Source organism: Stigmatopora argus, chromosome 21 (assembly GCF_051989625.1).
Source record: "Stigmatopora argus isolate UIUO_Sarg chromosome 21, RoL_Sarg_1.0, whole genome shotgun sequence".
Lineage (NCBI taxonomy): Eukaryota > Metazoa > Chordata > Actinopteri > Syngnathiformes > Syngnathidae > Stigmatopora > Stigmatopora argus.
The window spans coordinates 5704535-5718874 of NC_135407.1; the positions used below are offsets into that span (position 1 = coordinate 5704535).

At 39.3% G+C, this 14340-nt stretch overlaps 1 protein-coding gene and 1 long non-coding RNA gene across 4 annotated transcripts in view; one reads left to right on the forward strand and one right to left on the reverse strand.

Moving 5' to 3' along the window:
- Positions 1-14340, reverse strand: part of khdrbs3 (KH domain containing, RNA binding, signal transduction associated 3) — a 53530-nt gene that overhangs the window by 877 nt on the left and 38313 nt on the right. For 2 of the 3 annotated variants that reach the window (XM_077590768.1, XM_077590767.1), the window contains 3 exons: positions 11207-11289; positions 3276-3328; positions 28-2252 (listed from right to left, as the gene is read on the reverse strand). In XM_077590768.1, the coding sequence (XP_077446894.1) occupies positions 2161-2252; positions 3276-3328; positions 11207-11289 (228 nt within the window). In that variant the 3' untranslated portion in view covers positions 28-2160. Of the gene's footprint in view, positions 1-27; positions 2253-3275; positions 3329-11206; positions 11290-14340 lie in introns of those variants that run through there. The other variant, XR_013297864.1, reaches the window with a different exon arrangement.
- Positions 5715-12615, forward strand: LOC144067210 (uncharacterized). The gene is made up of 3 exons (XR_013297868.1): positions 5715-5889; positions 5993-6055; positions 11445-12615. It is a non-coding gene; the product is annotated as an uncharacterized LOC144067210 (long non-coding RNA).

Sequence of the window (14340 nt, forward strand, 5' to 3'; positions counted from 1 at the left end):
GAAACATTTTTAGCCCTCCGATAAGCACCGACGACAGCAAACCACCGTTTTAGTTTAAATCTTCATTATGCGTTTCTTTAATCACTTCATCGAAATATTCCAACGATTTATCATCTCGTTTACATTTCCTGTTAAAGATATCTAATTATGCTCAGCTTTATGGCCTAGACACAGACAGGATATGCACCTTACATTTAAGTTTAGAATCCGTTTATGTGTCTAACTACGTTAGACGAGAGGTTAATCTGGGTCTGGTGGTATTACCTGGTGGGACGATGGTCTTTTTAAACAGCTACTGCCATCCTCTCTCTGCGGAGGTCAGCTGGGGGTCATTTTAACGGAGGGGGGGGCAAAGGCAGGCTCTTAAAATGACTGGGCCGGGGCCACACGGACCGCGAGGAGTAGAGCAGAGAGAGCAATAAAAATAGGAAAGCAAAAAACAAAAAAAGAAGAGAGAGCAATCAATCCCCCCAGCCGGGGAAGAGCGGCTGCGGAGGAGGCCTTCATGCAGGGCTACGAGCCGTGTCTGTCGGGGTAAACACTCACAGAGTTAATGCGTGTTTACGGTCGCCGCTCCACATTATACGGACAAACAGAGAGGAGACGCAACGGCGTCCACTCCAAATCCTTAAACTAGAAAAAAAGGTCGTGTCAACCCCAAAAAATCTTTTTAAAAATCAGTTTTTCTGGTTGTTTTGTCTCCTCTTTGTCTGTCTTTTAGTCTAAATTAAGGCTGGCTTTTAACGAGTCAATAACAACAGGGATTTATTTTTTCAAAATGTTTATTAAGCTTGGACAAGAGGGAAATATTAAAGGGCTTATATAAGCTCAAATTTAGAAGAAAGAAAAAAGGAAGGGGAGGGGGGACATATTCACAAGCATATATGTTGGTCAAGTTCATAATTAGGGTTTAATTTCTGGGCTATAATCATGTAAAAATAACCCGTTTAAGGGGCAATTTAAAAAAAAAAAGAAATATCATTGACGATAAAAGCAGATTTTTTTGATTTTGCAGATTTGTGTGTGATATTTAAAATGCTATTTATTAAACGTATTAAAGAAGAGTTTTATGAACACAAAAACAGCTGACAACATCCAAATAGCACGCCATGCTTTCATAAGCCCTTTAACACGGACGCACTAATATTTTACAAAAAGGAAAAAGACAGCAATACAATATGTATACATTATGACTTACGATTTTTTCTTTTTTTAGGTGGGGGGGAATGCATATGTTACAAGGGGCACACTTGCACTTACTCCTTGACAAAAAAAAGATGTCTACAATACTGTACGTCCTAGGACTAACCATTACATCTTTAGCAATGTACCAAGATTTTATTAAAGTATATCGAAGGAGATACATTATATGGCGGTGGCCGCCACTACTACAAAAGAGAAATTAGCTTGATACAATGCTTTCAGGATCCCTTTTTATAGTAGCTGAGGGAGAAAACTGCAATATCAGATTGATTCATGTCAGTTGATTTCAGGAAAAAGGGAGAATGCTGAGTTGCATTTCCCAGCAGGAGTAGCATTTTTGTCAAAGGACGGCGAGAGACCAGCACCGAAAAGAAGAAAATATTAAGAGAATAAAGACACCGTTTGAGGAGATGAAAATAATGTCACCTCAAAAATGTAAAGTGTTATGAGAATAAAGGCGTTTTTGCTTTCATGAGCTATTATTTTTAAGATTACAGTTATAATTATGTGGGGAATTGGTTTAATTAATTTTTTCCTTGGCTGATTACCACTCCAAAGCTTTATTCACGGTTTAAAATGGTGATACATGAGAAAATTTGCATATTTGGTGTCAAGAACTATGTTGAAGTTAGTTGTGATCGATTCATTGATCGTGCTTTACTGACATCTGGGATATCAAAATAGCTTTTTTTCATGATTAAATTCTCATCAAGATATTACAGTGGTATTCTCTTAATATTTCTTTTTTGTAAGTTTTCGGAAATGCTCCAATATTGTTGTGGGATGCAGGCTTTCCCTTGATTTCTTCCGTTCAAAGTCTTCTCATAGATGTTTTAGATTTTGTTTGTATTAATTTTCTAGTTAGGTCGCGTTCGGAAACATGGGGACATCCATAAAAAAAATCCATTACTTGGGTCGGAACTGCGACGGGGACTGGGACGCAGGTCTTGAAACAGTTCAGTATCTGGAGTACGGCCGGTCTCTGTAGGATCCTTTGGTCGTCCTCGCCGACTGTGCTTTGCCGCGACTGTTTGCCCACTTTTCTTGACCTGGTTGTAAAAAAAAAAGTAAAGTTGCTGCAAGGTTCCCCAATGAAAACCTTTCAGACTTCACCATCTCTACTCATATCTGGAATAATTGAACGGGATGATCAAACGTCACTTGAGAAGAGACCGTTTAAAGGCTCGGGGCAAAAAGGTCGCCATTAGCGTTAACCCAGATGGGCCACAGGTACTGAAAGTGTGGAAGTGTTGCTATCGATGGCACCTTTTGTCTGATCTCCAGCCAGTTCTGGGACTTCCCTGGAGCTCATTTACACAAAGGCTTGCCCCCCAATCCCCCCAATCCCCCCAATCCCCCTCAATCCCCCCTCATCCTCCGTGTACAAGCTGCTGGCAGCACACAAGCGATACCCCTTAATTAAACCTGTCACCCTTTCGCTGAGTGTCACTTTGAAGAAATACACCCTTTTAACCTTGTGTTTTGAAACCAAGGAGAAGCCCCCGCCTGGACGCCGTTATCTGCTTACTTTGAGCTAACGCCCTTTAGGTGACCTACGTATAAGTCATACTGTAAAGCCATTTGGCAGGTTTATTTTATGTGGTGGCAGGCAAAATACTAATGAGATAAACGTGCGGGATTCTTTGCTTACCGAGTCAGAAAAGTTGGGAAGTTGCATGGTAATTGCTCTTGATAGAAAAATAAAACTAACACGTTTAATGGTACATTTTTCACCACAATGCCAGAAAGCAAGTCAAAATGGGAATGAAATAAAAGTCACAATAAACTCGATGAAGTTGCGGAATTGAATCGATATTAAGATATCGTTATTGCTCCTTTAAGAGAAATGACCCGATGTCTTACTGGTAACACGTGATGTTCTTTGCCTGTACTTTACTGTACAAAATGGATGACAACTATGCCATTTGTATTTTTTCTTTGTAAAGCAAAGGGACTCATACAATAGAAAGGACGAGTAAATGAGGTGTCAGGCCTGGACACAAGTGGGACACGGGTGAGAGACACAAGGACGGACAGAATACTGATAATGCAGAAAGAGAAAAAAAACTCACCGTATGACTCATAGGATTCGCCACCATCTCCATATTCATAGTAGTCATCTGAGCTGTAAGCAGAGAAATAAAAGACCGTCCTCTGAGTTCTTTCAAATAATTCTTCACACTAACACAAGGTCACAAAATAACACAATTACTGCGTTTTTCCAGCTAAACGAGAAAAATACAGCATAGCTTCATTCTGATGCCGTTGCGCATAATTTAATCCAATTGTTAATTTAAAAAAAGGTCCAGTCCAATTTTAAATAGAAAAAAGTAAATCAAAAACGATACATTTGAAAATCCCTTGATACTTTATGTACTTTATCCAGATATAATCACTTCTAATATGACTCCCCCTGCTTTTAAGTGAAATTAGACATTTAACACATTATGTGTTAAAAACACGAGCAGGCTGGTGGTCCCAATTTTTACGAAACTGACGTAACATTGCCCCGCAGGCTGGCTCTTCATCTCTCTTCAGAATTTTCAATCGTTCTCATTAGCTCTCCCCAAGCTCAGTTTTCTGCCTAAGAAGCACAAGCGCAGTTCCTTGTTTTTCTCGTTTGTTTATATCTTTTCCCCCATAGCTGCGCTTGTTTGATAAATCCATTAACGTGCATAAGAGTCCACCAACAACTCCAAAATGGAACAGAAGAGCACAACCCTAGTTTTATGAGTTCTGCGAGGACCAATCTGACGGGATATTTTCCGGAAATACGAAATTCAAGCGGTAGTGGCGTTTTTAATGAAAAACAAAAAGACGCGAGAAGAAGGTTAGGCGGAAAATTCGTTCACAGACGGAACAATCGGTTTGGTCAGGGTGAAGGCAATTCATCATAAGTCGACACCCGCCATCCCAGCTGGGGCCTTGTTGACTGTCTGTCTGCCTGCCTGCCTGTCTGTCTGTCACTCATGTGACAGCGGCACCTGACTGCTGCGCGGATTAGAGGGCTGAAAGCACCTGAAACCTGGATGCCGTGCGACCGCTCCGGGCGCGAAGGTGACAGAATGGAAGTAACGAATAACGGTTTATTTTAAACTCAGTGTGACTGCAGAAGAGGCACCAAGCCTTGCCAAAAGAGGAAGACAATTGCTCACATTTTTTTTGATAGTGTCGCCTTGGTTGGATAATATTTCGAAACGACTACTAGGAAATTGAATTTTAAAACTATTTTAACACTGTCAGGAATCGTCCGAAGCAAAATGCTTCTGGAAAGTAGTGAGAAATTTGGGTGACAAAAAAAAAAAAAAAGAAAAATGAGGTCAAAGGTGTCAATCAGTTTTTGGAGAATGGGAAAAATAGAATTATTACATTATGAATAGCGATGAGGTTATGAATCAAATAGTGGCGAAACAATATTATATGGGGGAAGTGATTTATACTATAAAACGGGCAGCATATTTGTACTTTTTGGTGTAATCGAACTTTAACATATGTTAAATACTTTCATCTTCTCCCAGCGAATCCAATTTAAATATTGTTATCACTGATATTAATAAATCTTGTTGACCAGTGTTATTGAATGACACTAAAAGATGACCCCAGTTTATCGTGTGTTGTATAAAAGTACAATGTAGTATTTTCAATGGCAAATATAACTATTATTTTCCTTCCTCTGACTGACATCTTGGTATTCGGCGTATCCAAAATGTATCGCCTCGTGCTCAAGCGAACCTTTCCACCTCACAGCCAGGAGAGCTGAACTTAACACACAGCGACATTAATGTTTTAATGTGTTTTTTCTCCCCCCGTTCTCTTCCCTCAAGACAATGAGGTCAATGGAGGACAGTGGTTGGAATCATCTTAAAAGCACTTTGGTGGCTCGGTGACACGAGACACTTCCTTAGGGAGGCTTGTGACTTAAGCGAGGCTTAGCATAAATTTGACACCGCTAATAATTCCACAATAAACACAACACAGCGGAAGGCCATGTTTTAATGCAGTTTTCTGCCAGAAAACGAGGCCAGCTGCAATGTGTGTGTTTGTGTGTGTGTAGTTTCCAATCACCCTGTGGCATATGTGCCAATGTGCATCTCGCATGGATCGAGCTTCACCCGAATATCTTTGGCAAAAACCATTGCCTCAAGGCAGGGGTGTCCAAACAGCGGCCCGCTGGCCTTCTGTATTGGTTCACAGTAAATTAGGAAAATATAATTGATTAGGGCCTGCTTAAATCAGCTTATGTTCGGTGGCAAAGACAACAAAAAAGCCCACAACCACTGAAGTCGAGACCCTGTTGTCAGCTTTTTGATCTTGATTTATCTGAAGCATCTTTCCTTGTCAATTGAGCTCAAAACTGCAGGAAAATAAAACTACAGTTCCCATCATGATTTACCTTCAATTAAAAAATGTCACTCAATACACAACCGTGACCCAACATGGTGGCTTCACAAGGTAAGGAAGGAAAAAAAAAAATCATAGCACTGTATGAAGCGCATCTGTCTTGTCTGTAAATCCCTCCTCCTCAGCCCTGATGTTGCGGTTAGGGCCCAACAGATGGGGGTGTTAAAATTGAATGATGTAATACCCGTCCCGAGCGGACTGTGTTTTCTTAGGCCCCCATTACTCTTGCCGTGCTCAGTGATGAATCTGAAGAGGCTTCGCAGGGCATTAAAGAAGGCTGCACAGGTAATAAAGTCAAGTTTCATGATGACACAGTTAACTTTTTCTCTTCCTCGCCGGTGCCCGAATATGTCCACATTAACCTAACAATGATCATCCATCTTCACAGACAAATGCTTCAATGCCATTGGACATCATTTTGGACATTCTGCAAACCTACCAAGTGTGCAAGGTAAGGTGCTCATTAGGCAGGATGCCTTTTAGTGTGAAAGCTATTGTATAATTTATTAAATATTATGAATTATTAACATTCTAATTTAAAAATATATGCGTATATACCTGCCACGTAAGTAGAGACATGGGCAGGACTAATAGGTATGCACAGAGCTCCACAAAGCATAAAACACAACATTAAGGAGCAAGAGGGAATCATTTCAATCAGTGGTGTTCAAACTACGGCCCGTAGGCCAACTCTGGCCCACTGCCTAATTTGTATTGATGAAAATATTGCATATGGCCCACACATGAAGCTTAAATTCAGCCTAGATTACACTTTTCAGCCTTAAAAAAAACTAATTATTGTATTCACAGCAGTCACCGAAACAAAAAACGTTAGCATTCTGGCTAGCCTTCCTTCAAATTGTAAACCGGCTGCAAATGCAGATTAGCAAAGCAACCCTAGACGCTAAGCAAGCCTCTTTTCGTGTACATTGGTTCAAGTTGAATGAGTTTCTAAAAAAAAACCAACTAGAAGTTGCAAAACTGTAGCTCCAGATGGGAGACAATTAAAAGTTTGTCACCACTTGCGTCGCTTTACAATGCAAATGTTTCCTCCTCTAGTCAGGTGATTCACCCGCATGGTTTTGTGCAGTCTACCTTTCCACATTTGTCCACTCGAACACGGGCAAATTAGCCCCAAAACAGCCCGAAAGCAATGTTGTTCAAAAAGCCGCTGGAGCGACCAAGGCGTCGGGCAATAAAGCACAATATGGGCCGTGTTTTGGTACCAGCACAAAAATGTTAGGGCAGCATTTTAGTTGTGAAAGGTTTCACAACTTTGCATCAGCCCTGGTCATTTTAAAATGGCATTTTTCTCCTCCAAATGGCCAGTTTTATGAAAAGACCACATTTCCCGTGGTGGCACACTTTTGTGATGCTCTTTTTTTTGCAATCACGCCTTTTATTCTCATCCACCAGTGGCCCGCTAAAGAAAGTGCTGAGTGCAAATGCACCGCACTGTCCCTTCTGGTTACAGCAGCCCAATGTTGTTTTTATTTTTTATTTTTTCCCAGACAGCAATACAAAAGAAAAGAAAACATTTCAGGCAAAAAAACAGAACAATTTCCTGTCCCTCGGTTCAGTGTGAAATGAAGCACACGTGCTAAACATTCCTTACGGCCGTGTTGATTGCTCATGCTAGTGGCTTTTTGCAAAGCGAATAAGGAAACTGAGCTCAACTCTTGTACGTGCCACACACTTTTAAACATCTGTAAAAAAAACGAACTTTTTGACTGTCTTGCAAGAACATGTTCTTGTTTTAGAAGGGAGTCATACTGATCCACTAGATCACCTGTGTCAAAGTGGCGGCCCGGGGGCCAAATCTGGCTCGCCGCATCATTTTGTCCGGCCAGAGAAAGTAAATCATGGGTGCCGACTTTTTGTTTTAGGATCAAATTAATCAATTTTTTCTGTGTTTTTAGTCCACAAATTATTTTATAAAATCTAAAAATGTATAAAAATATTTTCTGTTTTCCACTTTAATATGGAAAATAATTAAAGAAAAATTTGGTTTCCTTTTGAAATGAAAAACAAATGATTAAATTAATGATTTTCCCTTACTAAGAAAAAAAAGCTCAAATAAACATTGTTTTAGATCTATAAAAAATGCATATTCAGGGCTTTTAATCCACTTCTTTTAATCCATTTATTTAAAAAAATCTAAATATTATATCTAAAATGGTCCGGCCCACATGAAATCGAGTTGACGTTAACGCGGCCCGCGAACCAACCCGAGTCTGACCCCCCTGCACTAGATGAATTTAAACAGGTCAACCAGGACAGGAGACCTGACTGAGCAGGGTTGGGTCATGAGACCATAAAACGACCCATAGGCACAACAACTACTAGTTTTTGAACCCCCATCCCCTTTAAGATACAATCTAATTCCCTCCACAGCAGTTGCCACTCTTCTCGATGAGCTGTCAACTTTGAAAGAACATCAAGGCACAGGCACACAGCAGCTCTGCAGGTGTCTCAGCATTTTGACAGCTAGCACAGCCAATCGGCTGAAATTATAGGAGAGGGTTGGGGTGGGCATTATCAAGCTGTATTCTTTTGCTCTTAATGGCTCTGTCAAAGGGGCTGAGCACCCCAAGAATAAAACTCTATGGAGGCATTTTCTCAGGTGTTTTAAAAAAAATACAGTGCCATAAAATAATAAATAAGAAAGTAGATGGCTGGAATGCCTAGAAATATTCACATCTAATCAAGTGAGCGAAATGCACTAAATCCGGGCAATTTGCTTTGTGAGCAAATGAGCTGCAGAATTTTTATGAAGCAAAATGTACAGCATATTGATCTGATAGTACATTGCAAAATATTGGCTATTTAAACTACCTTGAGAGAAGTAGTTTGTTCATACCCAATAAGAAGAAGAAAAAAAAACATTTTGTTGTATATCTTGCCCAGGCATAATGAGACCAATTTTATAATGTTCTATTTCATGTTGGATATACGTACAGAATTTTCTACACATTAGTTATGAACCTGGGTGGATTTGTGTGCTTCCACTTCCCTTTTCTTGTGTTAAGATTTACACTTCCTCCCAAAGGAATGCAGCTGCCAATTAAAACATTGTCACACACCTATCTGTGCACCAACGGGCCCCCGGGATCCATAACGTACCAAAGCAAAAGCAAAGGGTGACCGGGGGGGTGGAGCTCTCAATTGTGAAGCACGAAAGAGCACTTAAATCCCGGCCAGGTTTTGACGGAGATGGCTAGTTTGCGATCCCAAGTGTCCAAGAAGATGCTGTGCCTTCATTTTTCTCATCGAAAGATCTGCACTTGTTGTTTGCTAATCCATTTCCAGAGTGTAGCTGCCTTGACCTTAACGTTGGAGTGCTACTCAAACAATTTGCAATCTCCCCTGAGATGGGCACTCAGAGGGCAGCTTTTATTTTTTTCCAAATTTGTTAAGACCACTAACACTAACATGTAAGGTTTTATCAAGGTTCCATTCTGTAAATATCCCTTAAATCTGTCCAAATCTGTCCAAAAACACTTTTTTTCCTCACATCGTGTTAGTTTACGAAAGAACCTTTTTTCTGTAATTTTTTTCTGGTAAATGCCGCACATCTGAGTTACAGTATGCTTCCATTTTCCCTCCTGCTTATTCATATGCTAACGAAGTGTAACTCTTCCCTATTTCAAGCCAGAATCGCATCCTACCCCCAAATGAAATGCAGATTAGTTGGAAGAAACTTCCCACTCATTTAGGCATCGTATCACCACATTCACATTTGTACTTTTACAATCTTGTTAAAAAAAAACTCCTTTCTATTTTGCTCCATGCTTGCAAGGAGAACAGGTGCTTGCAGTAGAAGCCATTGGTCTAATTTTGTGTCTGACAGACTGCGAATTGTGTTGCTTGTTATCCTCTGGCAAGTGAAAGCCTGCCAAGGAGTCACAGCTCAGATTGCCGACTGCAAGCTCTTAGCTGAGAGCAATACGACTATGAGAACACCTCTTGTCTAAGTAAACACTTTCACGCGTGCAGCATACACACGCCGCAACCCTCAACCACTCTCTCAGCCTTGGCCTTTTATCCATTGTAGATTTAAATGCCAAAATCTTATCTTCAAAGTTACGATATCAAGAATGGAACACTATAGTATATTAAAAAAGGCCGCCACATTTAACAGGGATCAGAAGAAAAATAGTAACTCAGTTGTCTCATGTGCATCAAAGTCTGGCTCTACATGGCTTCCTCATCTTTCAGCCAGATAACAGACAAAATTATGGAGTTAACCTGCATCATGCCTTTCTTAAAATACAATATGACTCAAGCTTCATCCCAGCGAAACACTCTCATGATTATTTTGGTTTCTGCTAGCGCTAGGTGGCTCGCTAGTGGTGCTGATCCAGCCCATGGGGGTGCTCATTCTGACTTTGTAGCTCATTCATACTGTACATACAGAATATAATGTTTTGTTTTAAATGGGCACTTTAAAACTAAAATTTTGTGAGTTATGTGATCGAGTGCGTGTACTATTGCATTTTCCTCAATTTATTATCCACAGTCATATTTGTTTTTTACCCCCTGCTGACAAAACGGTGCTATCAATGGCAGCCAATGACTCAATAAAGAACCTAAAACTGCCCCCAAACCAACAGGAGGTAACTTGGAAATGTCCTAAAATGAGAAGGAACTAACGAATGAACAACAAGCATCTCGGAAAGTCCCTCAAAATTAATAGGCAATGATCCCAAATGTATCCAAAATGACCCATAAGTATCCTAAAATGGAAGCAAAAAGAAAAAGAAATGAACTCATCGCCCGCTATTGACAATATTAGAAGTCCAATTCACTTAAATCGGCTGTGGATGTTCATCTTTCAGCACCACGGACAGCGCCACACGTTCTATCCATGTTGAAATAGATAGGATGTCTAGCAGCGTCAATGACAGGCATTGAGTTACCTCTTTAGGCTAAAAAATAAACAGGGCCATGAGGCAAATTATCGACCGTATTGTTCGCTAAAGAATAAATACTATGTCCATTTCTTCAACCCCTGAGGCTGCTGCCAATACTGTCCAATTGTGGACATTCTAAGTGGGCCAACAGTCTTTATTTGTGTAAACAGACATGCATTGTTGTGCATTGTTTAAATACTGCAGGACATCAGGCAAAAATCTTTTGACCTTGTGTCGCTAGGAGAGACTGATGGCTCCCTGGATACAAAGAAATCGATATTCTGCATTTAGCTGCCGAGGCCCCTTTGTTAAATGGACACGCGTCCTCTTATAAGTGTTTACAATGAATACAGTTGGCGCCAATAACCGTAAAGCATATGCCGTGCGTCCCGATTTGAAAGCTGACTGTTTTGATGGAACATAGCTATCACGTTGAGGAATCCCCTTCAAAAAACAATGACAAAGTCAAACTGGAAACAAAAACAACTCATTAACAGAGAAATCGGCGGAGCATGAAAGCCTCCAATTAGTCCGTCCACAGTAATTGGATTGTAAATAAAGCTCAAAATGTGCCTGTTTTGTTAAATTCAAGCATTATTAGCTTTGTTTCTTTCTGTGACATCTATTTAGTCAAAACCATGGAAAAAAAGTCTGTCTTTTAGCCCAGAAAAGACGGTGCTTATGTTTACCTCTGTCCTTGATTAGTGTAGTTGTTGTCGTAGGACTCGTATCCTTGGTCGTCATATGCTGTTCCATAGCCATCGTCATAGTCCTGAAATAGAAGATTCAACCAATTAGAAGATATCACCATATCTCAGCATCCTCAAATGGACTAAAATAGCAACGACGTCATACATTGAGTATGTTAAGTCAATGAAAATATTTGAGATCTAACCTAATACACATATTCATCTTTTTGAATCAAAGTGATTACAGAACCAGCATAATAGCAGATGCATCCTACTTTAGCCGATGGAGTGACAGCAAAATGTAAGCGGTCACATCTCATCACCACCTCAAAGCCTGAGTCTGGAACATCTGTTTGGACTCTGGCAGCGCACCCCCGACGACCCCTCTGCATGGCACGCATGCACTCCCTCCTCTAAGAGAAAGATCAAAGCGAAGCCATCCTAATTCGGGATAAACGCGACTTATGTTCCACAAAAGATTTCGACCCCGAGCGACACGTCCCTCACCCCCCCTCCGGCGCACTTCTTGGCTAATTCCATCTGTGGCTGATTTGCATGCATGAAATGAAGGTCCGCGAGATTTAGCCGTGCAAGAAACGGCCATCAAATCAGCTTTATGACGAAAGGTACAAATGCCTGATTACAAGTTCACTTCTTGTGCAAAATGACACATTTCAAATGGACTACTGAAGAAAGTGAGCGTAATGGCATGACCAAAATGTATAAAGTTCTCTATTATGTATAAACTATATGCTAAGCTGTATTAACTGGTCTGTGTTGTTAAACCAAATGTGAGTTTGAAGCTAAAAAATACATATTTTTCCTGCTTCCTGTGATTTTAAAGTGAATAAAATCCAAAATCCAACCTAGATACTAAATCTTAATTGCATCCAGTGGCTTATCTCACAAAAAAAGACCCCCATTTCCCGAGACCCTTTAACAGGCAGACCGCTGAAATAAACAACGTAAAATGTCAGAAATGTCATTTTGATATGACATCTTTTTGGTCGAATATCATCCTTTTGTTTCCTCTTTCCAAACTCTGAGTTGTGTTTATTTTTATTGGTCTAAAGTTATATCTATTATCCCGCTCCATGTGCAGGCTGGAAAAAAAAACAAGTGCTGTTATAAATATTGAATAAGCAGTGACACAAAAAGTAAAATCATGTCGCTCGGTGGTGAAAACATTGTCGTAGCTGTCAAATAAAATCACTCTGGCATGTGTATACAGTCAAAGAATGCACTAGATAACAAATGCATGAAAACGCATACAAAAAGTCTCTTAAATAACGACAGAATTAAATCAATCCTTCTGAAAGTCTTTAAATACAGTGTACACATTCTGTTCCTTTTGAAGCAGTCATGTAAACACATAAAAAATATTTACATCGCCATACTTTTCTCAAGGGAAAAATGTGAGGCTTTGATACAAAATTAATGTACGATCCAGATAGAACTCGATATGGGCATTTGATAATAAATTCATGAGTATATTGTTTCCAATATACTTTGACCCTTTTTCGGAGTCAGATGAATGAATAATTTGGAAAAGTTTGCAAGTGCTAAAGTTAGTTATGGCTGGAAGCTAGCAAATGTGACTCAAGTTGCTCCCGTGAGAATTGAGATGGAAAATTATGCCCATTTTGCATAACACTTTTGAACTGGACTATTTTCTGTTTGCAGGAGTTCGGTGCATATTTTATGTTCCACCAATAAAATTCATCTGTTTTCTATAGAGAGGACAAATCTGACTGAATTGCTCCACTGTGGCTTGGGTTTAAATTTTAGACAGAAAGTGGTTAAACAACTGATTTTTTTGTGTGGTTACTTGCCAAAGAATGCACAAAAAGTTGCATTTTTGGGGGGCAGAATTAGTTTTTTTATTATCAAAAACCAAGAACAAACATTCTACGTTAAATTCATAGTAAAATAGAGACCAGCAGACAAAATGGGCATCTTTTAAAGTAGCATATTGACAGTTTTTTTTAGCTAACTAAAGCCCTAAAAGCCCATCACAACCTGTTTGTGGTTAAAGTGAGACTTTTTTTTAAAATTTATACGAGTATAAGTTGCAGGCCCGGGTTAACTATGCAAAAAAATGTGACCTATAGTTGGGGAAGTATGGTATAATTTGTTTTACCATTTAGGCAATAATTATTTTGAGGTGCATTTAGGTGAAGTGAGTGGGAAGCAGGTTGTGCAAATTTTAATCAATGCATATTTCAAGTGGGTCATCGCGAGACACACAGTTCTCCGAACAGGAGTGTGTGGAGGTGACCTATTTTGGGGAGGATTTTCAACTTGAAAAATATGAGGCAGATAAGCTTCATCGCTCATATGGGAACAGTCGCCTAAATCATGCAAAAATGTCTGCAGAGTGTATCCTTTACAATTTCACTCTGGCGGTTTCAAGTTGAAAAGTGCAAAAAAAACATCTACTTCACTTGAAATGTACCAGAAATTATCGGTCATTGCATCGTTAAATTTCACATATTTGGTGAACTGAGACAAATAGACACTTTTATTGAGTTGTAAAAAACTTTAGACTTATTATAAGCAAAAGAAATGTGTGTGTTTCATCTTAAAAAGAAAGTTTAAACTCAAATTTTGAGGAATATTTTTCTTAAAATGAGCCAAAATTCCTTATTAGAGCTTCAATGACTTGAATCAAGCAACCAATCAATTACATTGTAATTTCCATGGAAACATTTAGGGGAAAATGTATAGAAATAAAGTAATATCTTGATGACATGATTCAAAACGTTTTTTAAAAATCTGTTTAGAAGTTTGACACTGTGTCAACAATTTAAATTGAATTGAATTGAATGCTATTATTAGACGCTACAACAAACAAGCCATGTGCCGTTCAAGTTTTCCATTTTAGGGGGGTAAATGTGTTAGAAATGATCTTAATACCAGGATAGAACTTGTTCAAAATAATCTTTTACCTTTTTTTCTTGAAAAAAACACAACTTTTCCATGTATGAGCTTAATAAGGACAAAAATTAACATTTACATGAAATGAAATAGTCTTGCACATGAATCTGTCAACTAATTTTTACCATTCAAACCAAATGATTTGACTACACTTAAGAAAAGAAATGTTATAAAGCTGTTTTACTAAGAACCAATTG